Consider the following 25,779-nt stretch of genomic DNA (forward strand, 5'->3'; position numbering starts at 1 on the left):
TTAAGAATTGTATAACTAGTGGGATCTTGAAGAAAGAAGCCTCTTCACAGGAGCACTTAAAAATAGATGGTGCTGCCAGATATCCTTTAATTGTACCAACCTGGAGCCCCAGATTGGCTAAGTGTAATAAGAATGATAACACAATAGGTGCACTGCATGTAAAAGTATCCACATTCTTATCACTGCACCAGCTGCAGAATTAGTTCCAACAGCAGCAGTGCAAGGATTTTGTTGCTGGCCTTCTGGTCATAAGCAAAATCTCCATTACGTCGACCAAGAGGTCACAATCCTTGTATCTCAACCTCTCAGAAACCATGCATGAATGTTGAGTGTGTCTGCTTGGAGAACCTGGCCCCCCTCTTACGAGAGAAGGTCCTCTCTTTTTGAAAGACGTATTGGAGGGCAGATGGAAAGGTCCAGAAGTTACGTCCTCCTGGCCTAATTTGGAGCAATTAGCATGGATTCCCTGAACCTCCTCAACCTCCTGATGACTTGAGGAATGACGGGGATTGGAGGAAACTCATACAGGAGTGGAAACATCCAGTCCACTATGAACGCGGCCCCTACAGCTCCTCTTGGGGGAAATTCCCTTTAGCAGTAGCACTCACACTTCCGGTTGACTTGGGTCGCTAGCAGGTCCACTTGAGGGGTTCCCCAAAGTGTGAAGATCTGTTGAAGGACTTGTGTCAGACTGTGCTTTGCCTGCTCAGAGCATCTGCCACTTTATTCTCCACTCAAGGTGAACTATCGATAGGGATATTCCTTCTTGAATTGCCCAGAACCAGAGCTGCATTGCCGCTCTGCACAGTGGTAGTGACCCTACGCTTCCTCTCTTGTTGAGGTAGTGCATGGCCACTGTGGTGTTCGTCGTTATCAGAACTTTCTTCCCCCGCACAGAGGGCAGAAAGGCCTTCCTCGCTAAGCTGATTGCCCTCGGCCCAAGGTTGATATGTAGTTTGGACTCTGATGTAGACCAACAACAGCTGATTGTCAGATTGTTGGAATGTGCTCCCCACCCTGTGAGTGAGTGGTACGTTACCACTGTTTTCTCCGGCCATGGCTGCCAAAAAGGTCTCCCTTCAGAATGTTGTCCTTGCAGGCCCACCACAGGAGATCCTGTGCAACCCTGCTTGGAACCTAAAGGAGATCTGACATGCTGCCTGAGAAATGAGACCATTGAGTCCTGAGAGCCCACTGGAGAGAGATCTCATTCTCAGGCGCGCCTCTGGCACCAGAGAAATGCAGTATGCCATGAGGCAGAGCAACCTCAGAAAATCGAAGGCTGGGAGGCGCTGGGCACTTTGGAATTTGGTGACCATCTTCAGTAGGTCTTCACTTCTGGTGGCAAGGCTTTTCCTGGGGATGCATCCAATGAATTGTAACTTTTGAGATGGTATCATGTGGGACTTCTTGAAGTTGAGGGAGAAGCCCACTCTGTGAAGGAGTGACAGTGGAGCTGAGATGTTCCAGGGCCTGTTTGTGGGACTGGCCCTGATCAGCCAATCGTCCAGGTAGGGGTAGATGTGAATCCCCCCTCACCCCCACCTCCTCCCCTGAGACTCGCTGCCGCCACCACCAACTTGGTAAGAACCCTTGGGGCAGAAGTCAGCCCAAATGGCAGAACTCAAAACTGATCATGAGAACTGCCAACAGCGAACCTCAGGTACTGTCTGTGCTTGTGATGGATTGGCACATGAAAGTAAGCATCCTGAAGGTCCACAGTGATGCCATCCATTCCTGAAGCTGGAGGGCCTGAGTGATCTGAGAAAGGGTAACCATTTTGAACTTGTCCTTCCGGAGGACAAAATGGGTCTCGATCTTCTGTCCTTTTTTGGAATTAGGAAGTACGGGGAGTACCAACCATTGTTCCCCTCCGCTACATGTACTGGTTCTATAGCACCTTTCGAATGGATTGTCCTCCCATGTATTCTTTCTTTGATATTTCCAATATCCAGCTTGCTGCGTCGGATATTTTTTTTTCCAGTAGAGGTCGTTGCGCGTCTGACTGGTCGACGTTGCTTGGAGGCTTTCGTCCTGACTTTGACATCCTCAGTGGTATAAGCACAGCTTTGGTAACGTAACGCTCTGTTCCGTGTGAATCTTCAAATTTCTTTGAGATTTTTCTGTGGGAATACCTTCAAGTTCCGACAAGATGGCTTCTTCATCTGCCCTATCTACTCCCCAGTCCGGTTTCGAGAAATGCCGGGACTGCGAGACAGAAATGTCCATGACGGACCCGCACAGGAGCTACCTCTGGTGTCATAGGGGCAGAGCACCCGTGTTAGGAGTGTGACGAATGTATGTCGATGACGGCCAAGGCCTTGAGGGAGCGCAGAGGAAAGTTGGAGAGGTAGGACTCCAAAATCTGTTACCCCGTGTAAACGCAAGTCATCTGACGAGTCGAGGCCTTCGTCTCCCCATCATAAAAAAACCTCAACACTCCCGTTCATGAAGTGAATCACACCATGCCTAGTCTTCGAGGCATGCTAAAAAGAGGTGCCAGAGATCGCCCTCCACTTCTAGTTCACCCGAAAGGGTTGTCTGTCCCACGAAACATAGTTCCGCAGCTCAATGGGAGGAATTCAGATTGAGTATGTTAAAGGTCTTTGAGAACGGGGCCTTGCGCACTCGGAAGCACCTAGAGGCAATACCCAGACACATCATCTGGGAAGCACAGAAGCTGAGAGTCCCCCACATCGGCTGTGGAAACTCCTCAAGAGCGAGTTAATCCCTCGAGTAGAGAGAGAGCACTTCTGTGACACACAAAAAAATCGATGTCATTGACGCCGAAAGAAACCCACATGGCGTGGACGACACCATCCGACTTTGCTATCAGTGCCAAAATTGAAGGACAGGTCATTGATACCTCGAGTATCGACGACCTCGACGCCGTAAACAGCAATTCCTTCGGTTTTGTCGAAGTCCTTGACATTTGCATCGAAGACATAGACGTCTTTGGAAAAATCAAAGCCGTTGACGTCTTCATCAACAGTCTCAACACTGTCTGCTCCTATCATGACATCTATAGCGCCTTCTTCCTCCTTCTCCTTTAGGGAAGATTTACGCACCACAACCTTGTTCAGACTATTTTAAAACTTTTTTCTCAATCTGTGAGGAGGCAGAAGAATCTGACGGAGAGACCATTTGGGCTGGAATATGGGACACCTTCTGTCCCAGAAGAACTTATTTCTGAACAATCCAGGATAAAAAATATCTGCAAGACTCCCTGCATGAGGCAAGTGGCATTGACCCCCCCCCCTGCCCCCCCTGAAGTTGAGTTTGGTACAGCAGATCCACGGGATCATGCTGAAAGCAACTACAGACAGCTCATGTCTAGAGTAACAGAATACGTGGGGTGGTCCAGACCCGCACCAGTTTTCGAACAGAATGATTTGATGGACATTCTAGATAAGGGACCACAGGAAGACCCTATTGTCCCCTTTCATAACCCTCTACAAAAGAGGGTAACTTGTAACTGGGAGACACCCAAGGTTATCCCGGCTGTGAATAAAAGGCTAAAGGCCAAATACAGAGCTTCAGCTTCTGACCCCCTCTACACCTGTCAAAGTATCCAACCCCTGAAAGGCTCGTTGAGGCTGCTACCGCTTCTGGCGAACAAAATGCCTAACCTACAATCCCACAAGATAGAGATGACAAAAAATACGACCATGGCCAAGAAGGATTTCTCGGCCAGTAGTATGGCACTATTGTCTGCTAATGCGACGTGCACGCTGGTGAGGTTTACCCACACCCTTTGGGACTGTATTTCGATGCCGGCTGACCACATCCCCGAAGGGGATGAACAAGACGGTTTCTTGAACATTAAGGATGGGAAGGATGCTATGTGTGAATCCCTCCAGACCGGTCTCGACTCTGTTGACAGCATCAGCAGAGCCATGGCAGCTAGTATGGTAATCCACAGATTTTCGTGGTTACAGAAGTCAGGATTTGCCACAGACGTTCAATCCAGACTTCTCAACATGCCCTTTGATGGCACACATCTATTCGGGAACAAAGCTGATGAAAGTTTGGAGAAGCTGCTAACTTCCAAGGCAGCAGCCAAATCCCTTGGAGCCGCAATACGGCAAACTCCAAACCACCCCACAGCTGCGCCCTGTAGGGGTAGGTCCTTTCGCTATGATTCCGATTTGGAAAAGGCAGAAGACAGCCAGCTAAAAGAGGCCAAAGACGATTCCCCTGTGGTGGATGGGGTAGAGGTAATAGGACCGCAACAGCAGGGGCTACCTTACCTTCAGCCACTGCGTCGGCCGCTTCACAACCTCCGAGGTCTTCCTCACAAAACTGCAGTATTAGGCAGATTGTCACAGCATCTGACAGAATGGCAGACTATTACTGCAGATGCTTGGGCACTGCAAACAGTTTCCCAAGGTTACTGCCTACCTTTCCTGCAAAGACCTGTCATCCATCGGGGAACAACTCTGATGGTTCCGGATCCGCTCCTTACGCAGCAGATTTTAACCCTGCTGGAAAAAGTGCTATAGAACCTGTAGCGGAGAGGAACAAGGGTTGGCATTCCCCTTATTTTCTTATTCGAAAGAAGGGCGGAGGATTGAGGCCCATCTTGGACTTAAGACACTTGAATAAGTGCCTCAAAGGACAAGTTCAAGATGGCAACCCTTTCTCAGATCCTTCATGACCTCCAGCTTCAGGTTTGGATGTTATCATTGGACCTCCAGGATGCTTAAGTTTGTGCCGATATACCACATGCACAGACAGTACCTGAGGTTCGCTGTTGGCAACTCTCACCATCAGTTTCGGGTTACGACATTTGGGATAACCTCCGCCCGAGGGTTTTCACCAAGCTAATGGCGGCGGTGGCAGCGAGTCTCAGGAGGGGGGAGGGGGGTGTTCATGTCTACCCCTACATGGACGATTGGCTAATCAGGGCGAGTTCCCCCGTGAACAAGCTCTAGATCATCTCAGCTATACTTGCCACTCCCTCCACAAGCTGGTCTTCTACCTCAACTTCAAGAAGTCCCACTTGATAACATCACAAAGGCTCCAATTCATCAAAGCAGTCCTGGATGCATCCCTGGGAAAAGCCGTGCCACCAGAGGTGAGGGCTCAAGACATTCTTCAGATGGTGACCAAATTTCAAAATGCTCGGCATCTTCCGTGGTGGGACTATTGGGAGAAGTTCTTGAAAGGAGAACCGTTCTGGCAACCAGGGCCGAGATAACAGTAGTGACGGACGCCTCACTCACGGGGTGGGGAGGCCATACCAACGATTTGATCATCAGCGGCCGTTGGTCTGTCGGTGTCCAAACTACACATCAACCTTTTTAGAGCTGAGGTCAGACTAGTTCTGAAGGCCTTTCTGCCCACTGTACGGGGAAACTATGTCCTGCTAATGACGGACAACACAGGGGCCATGTACTACTTCAACAAGAGAGGTGGTGTAGGGTCACTACCACTGTGCAGAGAGGCAACGCAGCTCTGGTTCTGGGCAATAGAAGAGGTAATCTCTATCCGCAGTTCACCTAACCGGAGAGGAACACAACGGTGGACGCTCTGAGCGAGCAGTCTCCCACGAGTGGGAGCTATCTCGGGAAGTCCTTCAAGAGATCTTCACCCTTTGGGGAACCCCTCAAGTGGATCTCTTCGCGACCAGTGCCAACAGGAAGTGCGAACGATACTGCTCTAGGAAGTTCCCCAAAGAGGACCTCTAGGAGACGCGTTCATAGTGGACTGGGAATTTCCACTACTTAACGCGTTTCCTCCAGTGCCCATCATTCGTCATGTAATCCGGAGGTTCAGGAAAACCATGATCCTAATTGCCCCAGACTGGGCCAGCAGAACGTGATATCCAGACCTTCTGGACATGTCCATCGGCCCTCCAATTCGTCTTCCACAAAGAGAGGAGAGAGACCTACCTCTGCACACACCTTTACATAATACTACAGTCTGGATTCCTCTACTACCCCAAGAGTCTATTTTTGGAAAGGCAGTTCTGCACTCAGTGCATTCTTGATGACTTCAATTTTACTCCATCCTCCAAATAACTGCTTTGGTAGTGTAATAATAATAATTTTGCATTTATATAGCGCTACGAACCCTCTGGTATCTGAGCGCTGCTTATTATTACCCACGGGGTGTGGTGCTCATTTATCGACCTCGAAAGGATGAAAGGCTGAGTTTGGCCCTGCCGGGATTCGAACCTGCGTTAGCATGCTATGCACGGATGTCAAAGTGAGCGCTCTACTCGCTGTGCCACTTGACCGGTATCAAAGATGAGGAATATGTGGGAGGACACAATCCATTCGAAGAAAAGTTAGTTAACCATGGTAACATTCTTTCAACTGGATGTTCCTCCCACATATTCCTTATCTCGCTCCCATCCTACCTTGCAATAAAACTTCCCTTGTGGTTAGTCTGCACTCTCTCAAGGGTAATAACCGTCCACTCAAGACAATGCTTCGCTTTTCAAAACGTAACTAAAGAATGGGCGCTGTACAAGTTACTTATACCACTGATGTCGAGTCAGGACGGAAGCCTCCGAGCGACATCGACTTGACCAGTCATCGTCGCACAGCACCCTCTACTGGGAAAACATTTTCCGAAGCAGCAAGCTGGATATTGGAAATATCAAAGATAAGGAATACATGGGAGGAACATCCAGTCGAAAGAACGTTACCATGGGTAAGTAACTTGTTCTTTGCTAGCAGGGCCAAGATTTCCTGCATAAGCAGCAGATCTAGAACTTTGAAAGAGCTGTTCCCGGTGGATGATTCTGAGGCTTTCAGAAAGGGAAGGTGGTAACCCTGGGCAACTGTTGCCCATGCATTTGAAGTAATGCCTTGCCATTCTTTCGGATACAGTGAGTCTGCCTCCCACTGAGGTCTTGTGAACTGAAGCCTCAGAGGTTTTGAGGCGGCTGAAGCAGTGACTTGTGGTAAAGTAGCTGCTCCCTGGACTGTCTTAGTACCTCATCCCCCCCCCGTCCACCACAGGGGAATCTTTTTTGTGGCTGTTCAATAGCAGCACCAAGGGATTTGTCGGCTGCTTTAGAGGTCTGCAGAGTCTCCAGGCTCTCGTCAACCTTGCTACCAAATAAATGTGAGCCGTCAAAGGGCATGTTAAGAAATCTGGACTGCACATCTGAGCAAACCCAGACATTTTCTTAACCAGGCAAATCTTTGCATTCCTTTACTAGCCGCCATTGACCTGCTGATACTGTCAGCAGTGTCAAGATCTGTCTGGAGGGATTCACACATTGCGTCCTTCCCGTCCTTGACTAGATATAAAAATCTGTCTCTCCTCCCCTTCGGGGATATGTTCAGCCACCATTGGTATACATTCCCAAATTGTGAAAATGAACCTGGCCAACGTGCACGTAGCATTCACTGACTTTAAGCCCATGTTCCCCCTCAGAGAAAACTTTGTTGGCCAGTGTGTTGCAATGCTTGTCATCTCTGTCTGGGGGACAAGTTGGGTATGCATTTTGTTTTGATGTGGACGTGGTAGCCTGCACTACCAAACTTTCAAAAGCCAGGTGTTTCACCAGGGTCACTACTGCATGCCCTGTATTTAGATGTTCGCTTTTTATTTACTGCCGGAATTAACTCTGGCGACTCCCAATTGGCATTTATCTGCCTTGCAGAGCCACTTGAAAGGGAAGAATAGGATCCTCCTGGGGTCCTGATCTGTGAGATCATCCTGCTCATATATTGGTGTGGGTCTTTTCCACCCCATGTATTCAACCACCCTGGACATTAAATGTCTGGAAGACCCATCTGCATGGTCATTAGGATCAGGTTGTCAAAATTCTAATTTCGGGGACGTATCTAGTCCACTTGCATTTTAATCCTTGAATTCCCCGAGATCAAGGGTTCTGGGACCCCCGGTGTTCCATATTGTAGGCCCAAGGGACGTGAATCATCAGAGGAATGTTCTACATCCTCATAAATAGAAGAAATTGATTTAAAAAATCCTTTCTTGGTAGTGGTGTGTATGATTTTTCAGTAACCCTCGATGGCGTTGATCGGGATGCCTCGATTTTCGACCCAGTCGTTAAGGGTTTCGACAATTATAGTGTTGAGGAATTTTAGTGCCTGATGAGTCCTGGATAGAAGGCGCATGGGTGTTGCCCTTATCTTTTTTTTTTGTCTTTCAACTTGGGCATGGCTTTCATGAGTCTTCGGGGCCTAGGCCACATTCTCAAATACTTTCATCATTTTTACTCTGAATTTTTCCCACTCAGCCTGAGAGTCTGATTTCGTCAGGCACTTGACCCGTTCTGGTGAGGAACATGAAGACGGCAACCTATGGTGTCTTTTCTTCGAATGCCACGATGACGAGTGGTGAGAGCCACTGCGTGATTGTGATCTTTGTCATCTTTCGACGGGGAAAAATATTTCTCGACTCGTCTGAGCATTTTTTCGACTTAGTTGTCAATGGGGATTTACCTACCTGCAGCTAGCTTTGCTTTCGCCGTCCTCCATAGGCAGGCCTTACGATGGAGGTCCGTACGGGACATCTTGCCCCACAGTCTTGGCACTTTTTAAATCCCGATCTCGGAGTTGATGATGCCCAAGACGATGCCATTTGTATCAAAGATTCTCGTAGGGAACCGAAACGCGCTTTATCCGAAGTGATAACTTTCGCGGAAAAACAGACCTAAAGCCATTGGTCAATGCGCGCACGCGCTTTATACCATAGATGGTCGAAATAGAGACGGAGGCCTCCGAGGGACATGGTCGACAGGCATCGACCGCAGCGCCCTCTGCTGGAAAAAATTTCCAGAGCAGCTGAAGCTGGATATGGAAATATCATAAGATGAGGAATACGTGGGAGGACACAATCCATTTGAAAGGAAGGCTGGCGGTAATTAAGAATGGAAGGCACTAAAGGAAAACTGTTGGAAAGAGGATGGATAAAGCAAGAGGGGGGAGCAAGGAAAAGGACATTTAAAGTGTCTTAGTTAATTTGTGAACAAACGGGTAATGCCACCAGGGGGTAAAATTACCACTTTTCCATTTATAAATCATGTTGTGCCATGCAGACCCCATTCTCATCCCTGAGTCCTTGGGGATTTATTCAAAACACTGAAGAATATTCATTTTTGAGTTTCTATAATTTCAAATAGAGACAGTATGGTACTTATCACTATATTTACTCCAATGTTTTGCTATTTGATCTATTCCAATACTCTAGTGATAAATAACTGTTGTTTTGCTAATAGGAAAATTGTCGTATGTATTTTTATGTATGCTTTCTTTTTGATGCACTAATCCTTCTCTTTTTTTCCCTTTGTGTTAAAATTGTCATTCTTTATTTCCACAAATGGAAGATTTGTATTTATGTCTTCAATTATATATGTACCTCCAAGTTGGTTTTTATTATATGCACTAAGTTGTGATATAAAAGTTTCTTTTCTAAAAAACCTTTTTTTGTTCCATTATTGTGGAGGTTTCTAGCACACCTTCTGTGCATGTAAATTTTGATAAATTATCAAGACTATATGGGTTGAGACCAGGTGAACTTTTCCAATTTATTCAGACTTCACAGTAGCCAACCCAACACATACCAGTATCCTTTCTTTCTTGTTGAGGTGCCATGCAGTATGATCGCTTGAGGACAATCGGTCTAGGTAGATCCATTTAGAACGTTAGACCTAGAACCCTTTGGAGAATACATACCAAAGACATCCTAAGATTCACATGTTCAAAATGTGTCCTGTAGCGATTATTGTATTCAATCTTTGTACCTGAGCCAGGCCAGTATGTACTGTGCCTCGGTCTTCAGCAAATTTGGGCTGTCCTCTATGAAATAGGTTTGTTAAATTTAATAGTTTTTTATACTATGCCAAAACACCACTGCAGTTGTTTAGTGATCCTAGGCTTGTCCATGGCACATCTTACTTTGCTCCTGTCAGGGCTATACAGACCTTGGTCTGCTAGAGGAAAGCATATGAGCAAGAGGAAGATAATAGGATGGAAAACAAGAGTGGCCTGATGTGGTATGATAATTAGTTTGTGTTTCAAGGTAGATTTCGAGACTAGTATTTTAGTACATCATGTAATGCTTGCACAAGGGTTTCAAGAGTGTGATTGGGTAATCCTTGGTGTTATGTGACTTATTTGCCCGAGCATCTATAGATGTCTTACTGTGTCTTGCTAGTGTGTCAATAAAATTCTGCCTTCAAGCCTTGTTGCTATGCCTTGGGCTTTGCCTCTTGCTTCTCTGCATTGTCTGGATATCCGACTCTGTACATTGGAAACTGAATAGCGGCATTTCGAAGTAATATTGAATCAGTATCCTGTGTATCCCTTATTTTTCAGGAGGCGCAGTCCTACGCAGATGACAACAGTCTGCTGTTCATGGAGACCTCTGCTAAGACTGCAATGAATGTGAATGAAATCTTTATGGCAATAGGTACAGTATTTTATTGGTTATAGTTGGCATTTTTTTGTTTGTTTCTCAAGCATTGGATCTTTAACATGTTCAACTTTTTTGAATTGGTGCCTCACGTGTGGGTGGCTGGGAAGCCTTGCTGGATTACTGGGAATATTAAAAAGAACCACGCTTTGTATCTGTTTGAAGTTGCTGTTGTGATGCCTCTGAGAGCTAATGTCCTTTCAGTTTCCAAATCTTGCAATATATGAAAAAATAGCAAAAAGTTGCGAAGGTGAAAAAGTGCTTTTGAAGTTGTTTTGAATGCTGCTGGAGTTGTTGCCTAGATGTCACATATAGGTGTTTAGATGCCATTAATGTATAATTACATTATCCATTTATCAACAAAAACAGTATACATTCAATGTTCAAATTAATTGAAAGATTAGATGGAGTTAAGACCTAGACCATTATGCAGAAACGGAGATCCTAACATGGAGTATGGCAAAGGACAATAGCAAAATGACATACAGGTCATTACCAGATCTTTAAATTTTCCACCTAAATCCTCATAGCATATTTTTAAACCAACATGTTTTATCTGTAGACCTTTTGCAATTATTGAATTGGCCAACTTCAGCTCAAATCTAAAACTATACTATATGATAAACAATCTACTTGTCTTGGTAGATGGCTGAGTTAAATGCCCGCCTCCGATGGGACCAGACGGCACTTAACAAGTTTGAAAGTTGGTGCAGGGCTTATTATCCTTCCGAGGTCAAATTGGGAATCAATATATTGGTTAATGTCTGTTACACTTGGAAGCAGCAGCAGGAATTTCTTATGAAGCACAATATTAGAATTGTTTATTTATACTATACACTACATAAGCACTGACCGTCTTTAGTATGTGAACCAACTGAGTGTTTCCTATTAGGAGTCACCAATATTGGAATTATAAATAGAATCTAGCTCGTACATTATCACCATATAGCCCTCGAAATGTATGGAGATTTTGTAAACTAGAGAAAGTATGTTTGCTTCAGAGTGGCCATAAGGTAGATTGACGGCCTTTGACGCCATGTGCAGACTAAACTACATGTGCACTGACACATACCATACCTTCTTAATCTAAACAATTGTTGCCTCTGATTGCTCCAAATGAAAAATAGCTAATCACTTGGTTTGGGCATAACATCTAGGTACAGATGTTGGCAATGAATGAGTTTCCCTTCCTAGTATATCTTCGGATTAGTGTTGTGTTCATTACGCCATTGCACAGCCCAAGTTGAGTATGATGTATTCATTCTATATCCCCTTGCAAGATGCTCCTTGGTTTTAACCACACATCCTGTGTAGACCACGGATTTATTTATTTCTGCATTTGTAGCTGCGCGATGAACCCTCAGGTATCTAAGCTCTAGTTGCACAAGAGGAAGGGGTGCACTGGTAAATGTAATCTGGGAAAGTAGGAAGTGTATGTTCAGGACATTCAGCAGTGATATCGTGTTTTGCCTCCGAGGACCTTAGGCGAAAGCCAGGTTTTCAAGTTTTTTCTAAAGGACCAATAGGAGGGTTCCATTCTCAAGAACAAGGGGAGATTGTTCCACAGCTTGGCGGCGATGACTGGGAAGCTTGAGCCTCCTGCAGATTAGTGATTGAAGCTCGGCAAGTGGTCGTGTGAGGATCTTGGTGGGCAAGAGGGTGTGTATTTTTCCACACGCTAAGAAAGGTAGGCAGGAGCAGTTTCGGAGAGAGACTTGTGAACGATAGAGAGGATCTTGAAGTGGATCCACTCTCTGATCGGCAGCCAGTGGGTGTCTTTTCTGGCTTCTGAGATGTGGGTGTGTTTGTGAAGTGCAAGGGCAGCTTGGAGGGCATTGTTTTGAATGATTTGTAACCTTTTCAGGTTGTGTTCCTAAGTGCCAGCAAAGAGGGCGTTACAGCAGTCCAACTTGTCCCCAGTGATGGCTCTGGCAATAGTGAGGCGATTGGGTATGGAGAGGAAAGGCTTACTGGCATTCATCAGTTTGGCTGTGTAGGTGGCAGCGGAGGAGATGGCATTAACTTGACGTGAGTAAAGTGTCCAGATAGACACCCAGCGTTTTGCCAGCAGGTGAGATGGGGATTAAGTTGCTGTTGGTGTTGAAGGAATTGTAGGCCTAATCCAATTACAGAAAGTGGTGCGAGTGCCAACAATGAGAATCTCGGTTTTATCGTCTAGGCAAAGCATGTGTGTTGCCATCCAGTTTTGGACGATGTTGTAGACTGAGTTGATGGTAGCAGTGTCTTGGTGGTAAGAGCCTGAGAGGGGAAGGAGAATTTGGGTGTCATTGGTGTAGTTTGTGTAGGAGATGCTGAGGACATCCAGGTGATCGAAGAGGGGCTTTGTATAGATGTTATACAGAGTCAGGGAAAGGCAAGAACCTTGGAGGACGCCGCAGGTAACTGGCATGGTTGAGGAGGCATGATCGTCTATGAAGGCCCGAGAGGATCGGTCAGCTAGGAAGGACTTGATCCAGTCAGTCACTGCAGGAGATAAGTTTGCTGTGGTGGTGAGGTGATCGCAGAGAAACTGGTCGACGAGATCAAAAGCAGCTCTGAGAGATTCAGCATGAGGAGCAAGGCAGTTTTACCCATCTAGTTGATATTTCAGATATCAAGCAGGGCAGTTTCCATGCCATGCCTTCTAGGGAAGCCTGATTGATGGGTGCTGAGGATGTGGTTGGCTTCAAGGTATTGTTGTACTTGGATGTGGGCTGAACGGTCGAGAATCTTGAGGATGTTCTAACTGTGTTTAGCCTACTTAGGAGATTTTCTATTATTACTCCTAGAAATGCTTTTGTGTGGCAGGTTATTTTCTTGCATTACCAGGATCTATAAGGACGACTTGTTTGAGTGCTGCATACTAGTTTATCGTTCTTGGACCCGCATAAGGCCCAGCGTTGGCTTTTAACTTTTTAGTATTAACTTTTTTTGTATATTGTATATGTTGCACGACTCCTAGGGGGCAAGAACCCCTGAGCTCTGATCAATGCACGCTTTATGGGTAAAACGTTCACTCGATATGCCATAATCCGATATTTGATGTTTGCCCCATATCTGTCAGAACCTGGGCAAGGAGCCAGTTCGCACATCCCATTATTCTTTATTTTGTATTGGAGCCAGGCTCATAGGGAAGTAGAGTGCAGAAAGTGATAATTAAACTTCTTTACTTATCTTGTACTATTGATAAGTTATTTTTGGGGCTTGACTGGCTGAGGGCCTGTAACTAGATCTTTATATTGATCACTAAATCTGTGCAGTATTTAGGCGTTAATAGCTTTTTTAAGTGTTCTCTGTGCTCTCAGACCACCTCATTTACTGCATGAACAAAACCTCCGTGTTATGGTCTGTAGAGGCTCTTCAATTACATTCTTGGATTTCTCCTTTCTCCTTGCTCCTCAAAACAGGCCCATGAAACCCCCCCCCCCCTGCATTGGCATGCCATGTTTTGGCGCAACCCTTTAGGCACCGGCTGTTTTGGTACGGCCAGAGTGGCACGAAAGCCAGTTTGGCGCCGGTCATTTGGCACAGGGGTAGTTTGGACGTAGCTGACATTGCCGCCTCTGTGCAAATGGCCCTTGCGCCAAGTGAACCTTGTGCACTATAGTCAGTGGGACATTTGTATTGCAGAGAAAACAATGAGCATTGCAACACACCATGACATTTATTCACCACCCAGTGCTGCGACTTGTGGACACCAAGGCTCACCTATTTCAAGAGATCCCAGTAAGATCTGTGAATACTCGGCACTTCCTCTGAGTGCAACACTCAGTTTTCAAAGAGGGGCAGATTTGCGCATTTCGCCCATCCACAAGTGCAACCTACTGCTGTAAAAGTCTCTCTAAACATTGCCTTTGTAGGTTTCCCAAAACAGTGAAGGATATACAGAGGGCGCCCAGCACATGCATTCACAACATGGGTTTCAAATACCAAGAAAACGAAACACCATTTGTCCCACTGTGATCGCTCTTTATTCAATATTTCTGTCTTGTTTACAGTGTTTTTAATTTTAAGAGTAGTCATTTGTCGCTCATGTTTTTATCGGATGTCCACTTTTGATGCCAACTGTCACTAGTGTGGAATAAGCAGTACCTTCAGGGCTAGTAATCTAGAAGCATCTGACAATGAAGTCTAGTCTTTAACCAGCTTTACAGTGTGACATATTCGAGGGCAACTCCATGACGCCGATTCACCCCATAATAAAATAAAGCACAATTTGAACAAAAACGCAAGTACTGGCAAAGTAAAATAAGGCTTGCGTGATAAGTGAACCTATAACGCATTCATTTTACAGGTGCAAGTTCATGACATCGTGCCAAAACATACTGGCGCCAAAAGGTCCTCGCGCCCTACTGGCTGAACGCCAAGCGCCAAACTTGTCGCACCAAAACGTAATGCTCCACCCAGCATTGTACAGGCCTACTCTGCCATCTAGCGGTTGATGTAGGGTATTACAACGTGTTTACAAAACTGCAAATAAGTATTAGCTGTGTGCTGCCCACAATGCTCCTGACATTCGGATCGCTCCGCAGCTTGGATATTTTTCGTCCATCGGTTTGGTCGTGTTTAACATTTTTGTAAAAACGAAATCATACGTGTAGCACCATGGGTTTCTGCAGGTGAATGTAACTTCTGCATGAAGTGTTTGCCTAGAGGCCACAAGGAAAGGTCAATGCCAGATGTGTAACAGGTTTAAGACCAGAACACTTAGTGAAAGGAGAAGCAGTTGCTGCCCTCTGCCTGTTCCATTGGGGCATAAGTCTCGGGGCAGTCACTACAGATGGGAGACGGAGGAGCTGGAAGCCAAAATGACCTACTCTAGCGAGAGTCATGCTCCAAAGATAGGAACCGGCAATCAGTGCTCCCAAGCAGTGTAGTCCCAAGGCTCCAGCAAAAGCTACTAACACAGTGCTCTTATATTAGTCAAACATATTTGCTTGGAAAAAGGCAAGGTTTCCTACAAGAAGTCCTCTAGGGAGTTAACTGACAGTGCAACAAGCTCTGAGAACTCTGGAAACCAGGCGACGAAACAGCTTAAATGAATGGCCCTGCTAAATGTGCTCAAACAAAACCTTGGTGGTGAATAGACTCTGAAAAGCATGCAAGCCAAAAGACACCTGGAGGTTAAGGCTCGTGGAACAAAGTGGATGCACTGTGCTGAACACAACAGCCCACTGAAGTGCTCTGCACTGAAACGTTTTGTGACTGTTTACTGCACCGAAGACGGAAACCGAGGTCACAGAAAGCCTCCGAAGTAGAAATGCATACCTCGGCAACATAAATGGATATGGACAATGTGGTGTTCCAAGAAGCTTTCAAGAACAAAGGCTCAAGAAAACAAACGTCTTTCAAGCAGACAAAGATTAATGTAGCATCCTCATGAAAGAGTCATCGCTGCATAATGTATCTATCCTCATGAAAGAGAAACAGCACTGCAAACACCCACTGGCCCTAGAACATTAAAAAAAAGTGTAAAAGGTCCTGTAACCTCATTGCGAAAAGGGGAGCATCTACCGTACATGGATTGAAGGCATCTGGCAGGACTGACGTGAAACCGCCGGAAGGTAAGAAGGCCCTTATGTCTTCATTCCCAAATGAGGACCTGCGAAAGTATATAGTAAACAGGATTGTATATCAAGATGCAGACAGATGAGGTTTTAAGAGCCAAAGCCTATTTTAAACTTGATACCACTCATGATGCATCTATAAAAGCAACTCAAGACTACCATCAAGCACCAGTCATCTCAAGGCAAGTGTTGCTATGCTGCTTTTTAAGGGGATGCCAAAAGGGCAAGTTGGCATGTTTGTCATAACGGCTGGAAAATTGATAAATATTTCAAGTTGCTAGCCAGCCATAAAAAGTTACTTGCCGCATCATTTCTGTGCGTACAAAGAGCACACCACGTCTTGCATGCCAAGAGTCAATTATCACTAGCCATTGGCAAGTGCACACTCTGCTCCCTTGCCACAAGACTGCGTGGAACACCAGCCTCCACTTCAGAGGCATCAACTGATGAGGGAATTGTGAATTCACACTATGGGGTGAAAGATGGGCTACAGCATATGGCACAAGCATGGCGTGACTGGTCTAAATAGAATGAACTGCGTTACTCGTCAAGTTGTTGCCAGAAGAGGCTAGAACCCTAAGCAATGTTACAAGAGGGACAGATAATGTAAAACGCATTAAGAGCAGTTTGGATGCAAATGAAATTGCAGGAAGGCAAACAGTTGCAGCGCTGCTGGTCAAAACCTACTTGTGGCACCAGACAGCAGCATATCATCATGCCTTTGTTTCGCCCTTTGGTTTGCCGACCCAACTTTGTCTCATACTCGGAAGCATGCAGCTCTAATGCAGAGATGTACAGCCCAAAATACCAGTTCTCACCTCCAGGCTTTCATTGCCAAGTATTTCATGCCGAATTGGCCTACCAGTGACAAAGCCCACTGCACAGCATTTTCTAGTTAACCAACAAACATGTGTAACGTTAATTCAGTCCTATGCCACAAGGATCGTCCCTCCTCTTTCCCCAATAACCCTGCTAAAACTCTACATACTCCTGCAAGCACTCTAACCAACTATGCCACCCACACACTGCAAATGCAACACCCACACTGACTGCAAACATCAAACCGCTAATACACACAATCTCGACAGTTATTGCAACCCTTTGCCACAAGCACAGAAGACCCTTTTGGACCCATTCAATTGCACGTCACCTGACCCATACCTCCTAGGAACAAACCCACACACAGCGACTGTTTTTTCCAAACAAACTACCAACACAACAGCAAAGCACTTGTGCGCTCTCCCTCTCCTCCCACTAACGAACATAGCCCTCTTATTTTAAGATCTGCTAGAGTGCCGGCAGTGCACAGTATGAATTCCATGAACCTACGTAGGTCCCATATGAAGGCTATTGCAAATACTAACACCCACATTTAGTAAGCAATTGCCCTGTTTAGAATGTTCGAACAGCCGACATTTTGCCCCCCTACAGGCACAGGCATTGTCGGAATACATACAGCAATGTTACCAAAACCAGTATAGATCAGAGGCACTGGAGGAAACTGTCTCGAAGCAGGCGACCACAGCTTGACGTGCAGTCCGATGCTTCTCCAATAAGGGGAAGACTAACCTTCATTTCCTTTTTGACATCTATTTCAATCTAAACCACTTCATAACTACAGCTTCAACCACAGGCAGAACTAAACTTCCTATTAAGAAAATGTGCCCTCTCCTCCCCCACCATTTTTCCCAACACTTGCACTAAGTCTGTACCTAAATTGCTTTGACTATTGGGCTAGCCTCTTCCTTAGCCTCCCTCACTGATCCTATTTTCTGCCTGGGACCATACTCCTTCGCGCCACACACCATCTAACCTCCCACTCTTATCCCACTTCCCAACTTCGTATCCATTCTCTTTGGACATCCTTTTAAATGCCCTTCTCCAAGTTTCCACTGCTTGTTTGAATGTACATTTGTGGACTTGCCTCACATTTATCCAACAAAATTAATAATTTGTCAAACTCCCACTACTACACATCTGCTACACATCTGCTTTAAAATCATCCTTAGTCACCCTGTCCCCTGGCCACCCTGTGCATCCTCTTGCATTTACCCCTTCTTCCATCTTGCACCTCATGCCACAAACTCCCCATCTACCCGCCTCCTCCCGTTTTAATGTTAACGTCACTATCTCCCACTCTTGAAGTCCTCTTGTGAGCCAGGATTGTGCACTCTAATTTTCCTGTTGCATCACTTGCCCGCTGACTGCTCTGTCACTAGCTCCACTGTATATAGGACAACACCCCCTCTAAATATCCTTTTGCCTCAGACTACTCTTCTCTTGTCCTGTTCCTCATCCTTGTATCGTACATTTCCCTACATTGACTGGTGAAGTGTTCATTACCTTTCCCTCTCAGATAAGGCACCACATGCAGGATGGCCAGGACTACTCTTCATGTTTCAGGTCGTGACACCCTATTCACTCAAATGCACTACAAATCCTAGGCCCACGAATTAGACGGGCATCACCCACGACAAGTGGGTAAAATAATGAAAAGGTGCTATTGCATAGAGTTCAAGAGGAACCATGCAACATAACAAAAACCAGACGGAAGGAACAAACGGCATCACCCTCTGTTGCTAGTTAACTGCCTAATTACAAAACAATGTCATAGTGAAAGTATCGAGCAAAATGCAATTGTGGTATCTATCCAACATTTACGTATTCCCAAGAAAAAACAATTCAGACTGCGCATTGCTAAAAAAAAATGTGAAATGACGCTACAAGAAGTCATCCCCTTCATACAGCATGGAGACTGCATGGCCACGTTGGACCGCACAATGCAAATGTTCCTGTTTCAATGCATCAGAAGCACAGAGCACCTACGATTCAATGTCATCCATTCAAGGTATTTCCGTTCAGATAACCTCAGCAACAAGGATATTCACGACAGTGCATCTACACTGATGGGCAGTATGTGTACCCTACCTTGCCTACTGGCTGCTGGCTGGCAACACTGCCAGTCAGTGTAACGTGGATACAAATACCACATCACAATGCAATAAATGCACCAATTTGTGTTCACTATCACTTTAGCCAAGTAGAGCATAACAGCACAAAACATCTGAGCACAATGTTAAATTCAAAGAAGTGTGCCTTACCGTCACAAGGCATGTTCAAGCGTTCCTATAGTTCCCCTTTGCTAGAGGCCCACTAGCTGACAGAAACGGAATGAAACTTGGCAGTATGATGACATCAACTATTCTTTGCAGGAACAACAGTTTGTAATGACTAGCATGCAGTGTAGAATTTGAGACCAGACCGCTAAACGCACCGTCTCTGGAGTGACGAGGGTGAAACCGTGACTGCAAAGGAGAAAATAAACAATGCAAACTAAGGTCAGATGAGTTGGGCATAAACCGGCCTTTTCAGTAACCTGAGAACATAAGTGCAGAAGAAATCTAGGATGACAAAGATCAGAATAGTCCAGATTAATCTTTTGTTTTTCTAACAATAGTGGAACTGTAGCCTTCCTAATATTGCAAAAATCTAAAGGAAGAGCATGCAAACCCGATTTGAAGCAGCGGATTGGGGTCACTGATTTGTAAACCAAAGACAATGAAGATCGTGATCACTGGAAGGTTAAGTAAAACCTGTGCATAGCAACCAAGTTGTTACTTTGGTTAAACGAAGCTCTAATATCGGACACAATAAAAACATGCAAAATCATCCTAACGAAGAAGAATTGACAGCTGAATATAGCAAACGTTCTTGCAGAAAGATGCTTAATATCTCTACTGGATAAATTGATCCAGAGTGTTGGGAGGGATTTTCAAAACCATTACTGGTGTGGGGATTTCAAAGGCCAACCTAGTAGGTCTAGCAAAGGTGTGTGGAATAGGCTGAATAGAAAGGCTTAGATTTGCGTCCGGATTTTGGTTTAGAAATGTTTAGTATTAAGCGTTCCACTTCCATGTATACAACTATACTATTAAAAAGAAAACACATGTACAATCAACAGTACTGCACACCATAAGATGTCCAGCAACCCATGCTTGGGGTTACACAACACTACATTGTTTCACTTAACAATTGGACCATAAAATCACTGTAAAATAAGAGGAAAATAATCAGTTCATGCCAACAACACTACTTTATAATTTAAGTTATTACCACAATGCTAAGTCCTTCCTTTAGGGGACACATGCCGCAAGTTCAGAGGTAGGTACCTGGGTCAGTGCTGAGAATTTCAGTAGGTCTTCAGCTAAAAGGTAGTTGATACAGGAAAAGTCTAACACTTTTAATAACCGATTTCTGCACTGCACTTCCAATTCCATACCTTTTGAGGGGGCCCGCAAAGGGTAATTACCAACCAAAATACTGTTTCAAAGTGCCCACAGGGCAAGGGAGGGAGCAGGGGTGGGAAATGTTTGAATACGTTAAAATACAATAAAATGAGCAGTGGTGGTAGGGGGGGGGGGTGAACCGGTTAAGCCTTGAGTAAGCAGAACGTGCAAGTGCAGCAAGTAAGAAGGCAGGGGTCAGTGCTGAGGGATCTGAGCTCATGGGTGAGCCACAGATTAAGTGCTAGGAATGTTGATTGCTACACGGCCTGGAGCCGTTACAGCAGACTTGAAGCTGGACAGGCCAGACGATTTGGGACAGCAGTTACTGACTCCCGCAATGAAGATGGACCCCCCAGAACTCTGCTAAAGAGAAGCAAGGAAGAAACCCCTATCTTGGGTCCAATGTTCCCTATAAACTGTGCGCATGTGTAATTGCTCAGCTTCCTTCTGAGTCCCACTCAGAAGAATCTTAGCAGCGCACCCAGACAATGCCCATCATCTCAAGAAGTAATAAGGCATATGCCTTAGCAGTTATCTGGCATTTGCCTTCTCTCCTAATAAAACTAAATTATACTTACTAGTCTTGATATTCTGGTCTTGCCTATATACATTACACTACTATGAAAGCGTGACCCTAAAAACCCTAAAACAGAATACACCCTCAAGAGGTGGAAATGGAAAAGTGGCTCCATGAACATGTGATCTAACTCCGATATGCCCACATACATCAATTAAGTAACCTTTCGTCCCCACCCATGACTTCTATACTTCACACTAACACACTTGTACCTAGTGTATCTTCTGCCTCAGTCCGCATTTATATATTACTAGACAACCTTCCCTCTGCCTAAGTTGGCTCTGTGAAAGGTTACCAGATTTGTACCTATATCCACTTGTTTTATGTTTGTTGTAATATGAGAAACATTCAAGCACCATAACTTAGCTAGCTGCACCTTCTGTTTCTTTCCGTGCTCGTTAGCTGAGGGCTTTCCAATATAATCATGTGTTCTGTGTTTAGTGCCCTTTCTTGTTTAACTGATAACAGTGAATTGCAGAAGAGGGGTTCCTAGTTACAGAAGATGGAACTCAAACTGTTGTACCTCTGAGAATGCTGCTCTTAACATAATAAGACAAATGCATGTGCTTTTCATCCACAGGCTCCATGAGAAACCTCAATAAGGCTCTTGTTGAATTTTGATCTAGGCTGTACTGGGCAAGGGATGGCAATACCATACCGGCGTATTATGTGCCCTCCTTTCACTACCAGCGTATTATGTGCCCTCTCCTTTCACTTCCTAAGTCAGGGTTGCGATTAGGGCTCTGAGATTTTACTCCCGACATGGAATCAAATGATTTTTCAGGGAGTCAAATAATTTGCTTTGCCAATAGGGATACTTATGCCTATTACACGATTTCTTTCCCCTTATCATTCCTCTTGAAATGAGACCAACATATTAGTAGGGTTCCTTCCTATGTCACTGCTCTGCTGGCCACTGCTTTGAAAATATCAATGGAGCTTTGTGGGTGGGAGATGGGTGATATATTATGTGGATTGTTTACCATGTGTGTTGGGCACCAGCCCTCCAGTCAGAAGTAGCTGCACCATTTGACAGGTAAGGGATGTACAATCCTAGACAACTACCCATCCCACATCTGCTCAGTAACAGCATTTCGAAGGGATTGTGTCCTCCGACGTATTCCTCATCTTAGATATCTCCTTCCAGCTCTGCTGGCCTCGGAACATTTTTTCTCTCTAGAGGGCGCTGCGCGTCGACGTCCTCGAGTCGATGTCCCTCGACAGCCGCCGTATCGACGTCATCCTGCCTATAAATGCTGCGCGCAGCGTCCGTTGCTCAGTTCCGTTTTTCCGCGCTTGTTCAGTGCCTCGGAATACCGTTGCTCAGTTCTTGTCAGATTAATACCTAGTTACCTCGAGTTATTCGATCTGTACTCGATGGCTTCCTGTCGGAACCGACAACACCTCGATCCGGCTTCAAAAAATGCCAAGATTGTGGGAAAAAGACACCATTGTTCGGAATGCGAAGACTGTATGTCCATGACAGCTAAGGCCTTGAAGGAGCGTAGGGGGAAGCTGGAGAAAGGTAAGACTTTTAAAGCTTCTTCTTCGTCGACGAAGTCGAGACACTCGTCTCCTCGTCACCATTCGCGCTCCAGGTCTCGGAGTGGGTCCCATCACTCCTCGAGATCGAAGCACTCGAAGAGGAGACGTCAAAGATCCCCTTCTCCGTCTTCCTCTTCCTCTGTTTCGCCAAAAAGAATCCCTTGCCCCACGAAACATAGTTCCCGGGCTGAATGGGAGGAATTCCGCAAAAATATTAGCGTCTTCGAGAAAGCGGCCTTGACCCCCTCGAAGACTGCCGAGAGCGATGCTCTGGTCGAAAGACCCAAAGGTCAAAAACGCCGCGAGTCGCAGTACCCGGCGAAGGAAACCTCTCAAGCGCATCTCGAACCCTCGAGTAGGACTATGACCTCCAAACCTTCCTCGAAGGTTCCGTCGACACCGTCGACGAGGGTTCCGTCGACGCCGAGGTCGGTGTCTTCGACGCCGTTGTCGAAGGGACCTTCGACACACGGGTCTGTCGACTCGACGCCAGCTTCGACGCCAAGAAAAGTCACGGTTACGACACACCCAGTGACTATCCCCAGGTCCTCGACGTCGATGGCTTCGAGATTGTCGAGTAGAATTCCAATTCTGTCGAGGTCTTCGAGGCCTTCGCCTTTGTTTTCGATGCCACGTTCGAAGCCTTCGACGTCGGCGTCGACGACATCGACGTTTTCGAGGCCGATAATGACAAGTTCGGCACCCTCTGCCTTGGAAATGGGATTTACTCCCTTTATGAGTTCAGAACAATTGAGAACTATGTCCTCAATCTTGGAAGAGGGTGAATTGTCTGAACAGGAAGACACATTTGAGTTGCAGGGACCTGTAACCCCAATTAGAGAGGAATTTTCCTCTGAAGAACGCAGGTTAAAGGATCTTCATGATTCCTTACATGAGGCAAGTGGATTAGACACTTCCCCTGAGGTGGAGTTTGCTAGGCCAGACCCGGGGGAGCATGCTGAAACCCCCTATAGAGCCTTAATGGCCAGGATCACAGAGTTCATGGGGTGGTCTGCACCTTCACAATCTTTCCAACAAGATGACCTCACGGATATTCTTGACAAAGGCCCACAGGAGGATACTGTGGTGCCTTTTCATAAAGCTCTTCAGAGGAAGATCATGACAAACTGGGAAACCCCAGATGTAGTACCAGCAGTAAATAAACTGTCTACAAAGTACAGGGTATCTTCTACAGACCCAGTGTTTTTGTCTAAACACCCATCCCCAGAAAGTCTGGTGGTACAGGCAGCATCCTCTACCGATGTCAAGACGGCTTATCCTACCGTCCCACAGGACAGGGTCGATAAAAAAATATGATTCTATGGCATGTAGCATGGCGTTAAAATCTGTGAATGCTACTTGCACCCTTGCTAGGTTCAGCCATACACTTTGGGAGTGTGCTTCTACAGCGGCTGACTGCATCCCGGAGGGAGAAGAAAGGGATGCGTTCCTGAATATTATACAGGACGGTAAAGACGCTATGTGCGAATCCCTCCAGACGGGTATTGATTCGGCTGACAGTATCAGCAGAACAATGGCGGCAAGTACATCAACCAGGAGATTCGCTTGGTTGAGAAAGTCTGGTTTTGCCCCAGATGTGCAAGCCAGACTCTTGAACATGCCATTCGATGGCTCTTCTTTGTTCGGGAAAAAGGCGGATGACAGTTTAGAAAAACTGCAAACTTTAAAAGCAGCGGCCAAATCCCTAGGAGCTGCAATCCATCAGACTCCTTTTCGTCCCACAGGAACCTCTGCGAGGGGTAAGTCCTTTCGCTTCTACTCCCCATTCGGAAGAGGTAGAGGACGACCGGCTCAAAGGGGACAAAGAAGAACTACCCGAGGTGGACGGGGTAGATATTCAAAAGCCGCAGCAACAGCAGGTGCCTCTTTACCATCGGCAACTGCATCAGCCGCCCCAAAACCACTCTGAGGACTTCCGTAACAGGACACCTGTAGGAGGCAGGTTGACTCAACATCTGGCGGTATGGCAGGCTATCAAGTCAGATGCTTGGGCATTGGAAACAGTTGCCCAAGGTTACTGCCTGCCTTTCCTACGTATACCTCAGTCATCCACCGGGGATCAGCTCTCAGAAAGCTCCAGATCCGCTCCTCTTGCAGGAAATTTGGGACCTGCTAGAGAAAGGTGCCATAGAACCAGTACCTGTAGCGGAGAGGAACAAGGGCTGGTACTCCCCTTACTTTCTCATTCCAAAGAAAGACGGAGGACTGAGACCCATCTTGGACTTGCGAGAGTTGAACAAATTCCTCAGAAAAGACAAATTCAAGATGGTCACTCTTTCTCAGATCCTCCAGGCCCTTCAGTTCCAGGACTGGTTGGTATCTCTGGACCTTCAGGACGCTTATTTCCATGTGCCTATCCATCTCAAACACAGGAAATACCTGAGGTTCGCAATTGGCAACTCTCACTATCAATTTCGAGTGCTGCCATTTGGGCTGACCTCCGCCCCGAGGGTCTTCACCAAGTTAATGTCGGTAGTGGCTGCAAGTCTAAGGAGGGAAGGTATTCACGTCTACCCCTACCTGGACGATTGGTTGATCAGGGCTGTTTCTTCAGAACAAGCTCAGATCCAGCTAAATCACGTGTGCCACTTCCTTCACAGACTGGGCTTCTCCCTCAATTTAAAGAAGTCACAAATGATACCATCGCAGAGACTCCAGTTCATAGGAGCGATCCTGGACACTTCCCTGGGAAAAGCCTCGCCACCAGAGGTGAGGGCTCAAGATATTCAACAGATGGTCACCAAGTTCCAACATGCCCAACGTCTCCTAGCCTTCGACTTTTTGAGGTTGCTAGGCCTCATGGCTTCCTGCATTTTCCTAGTGCCAGAGGCTCGCTTGAGAATGAGATCCCTCCAGTGGGCACTGAGGACTCAGTGGTCACAATTCTCAGGGAGAATGACAGATCTTCTTCAAGTTCCCCGACAGAGTAGCTCGAGACCTTCAGTGGTGGGCCTGTCAGGAGAACATTCTGAAAGGAGAACAGTTTTGGCAACCCTGGCCGGAGATAACAGTAGTCACGGATGCCTCACTCATGGGGTGGGGAGCCCACGCCAACGACTTGACCATCAGCGGTCGTTGGTCTCCATCGGAGTCCAGACTACATATCAACCTGTTAGAGCTGAGAGCCATCAGACTTGCGCTGAAGGCGTTCCTGCCAGTTGTACAAGGGAAGAACGTCCTGATAATGACCGACAACACGGTGGCCATGCATTACCTCAACAAAAGAGGAGGCGTAGGATCACTACCCCTGTGCAGAGAGGTGATGCAGCTCTGGTTTTGGGCAATCCAAGAAGGAATCTCTCTATCGGCAGTTCACCTAGCCGGAGAGAAGAACGTGACAGCGGACGCTCTGAGCAGGCAGAGCGCAGTCTCCCACGAGTGGGAA

At 46.2% G+C, this 25,779-nt stretch overlaps 1 protein-coding gene across 1 annotated transcript in view; it reads left to right on the top strand.

The window, feature by feature from the left end:
* Positions 1 to 25,779, top strand: part of RAB5C (RAB5C, member RAS oncogene family) — a 466,724-nt gene that overhangs the window by 408,071 nt on the left and 32,874 nt on the right. Inside the window, exon 5 of the mRNA XM_069634471.1 lies at positions 10,302 to 10,395. Coding sequence (XP_069490572.1) covers positions 10,302 to 10,395 — 94 coding nt within the window. The remainder of the gene's footprint in view (positions 1 to 10,301; positions 10,396 to 25,779) is intronic.

This window comes from Ambystoma mexicanum, chromosome 13 (genome assembly GCF_040938575.1).
Source record: "Ambystoma mexicanum isolate Mex_15411 chromosome 13, UKY_AmexF1_1, whole genome shotgun sequence".
In the NCBI taxonomy this organism is placed as follows: domain Eukaryota; kingdom Metazoa; phylum Chordata; class Amphibia; order Caudata; family Ambystomatidae; genus Ambystoma; species Ambystoma mexicanum.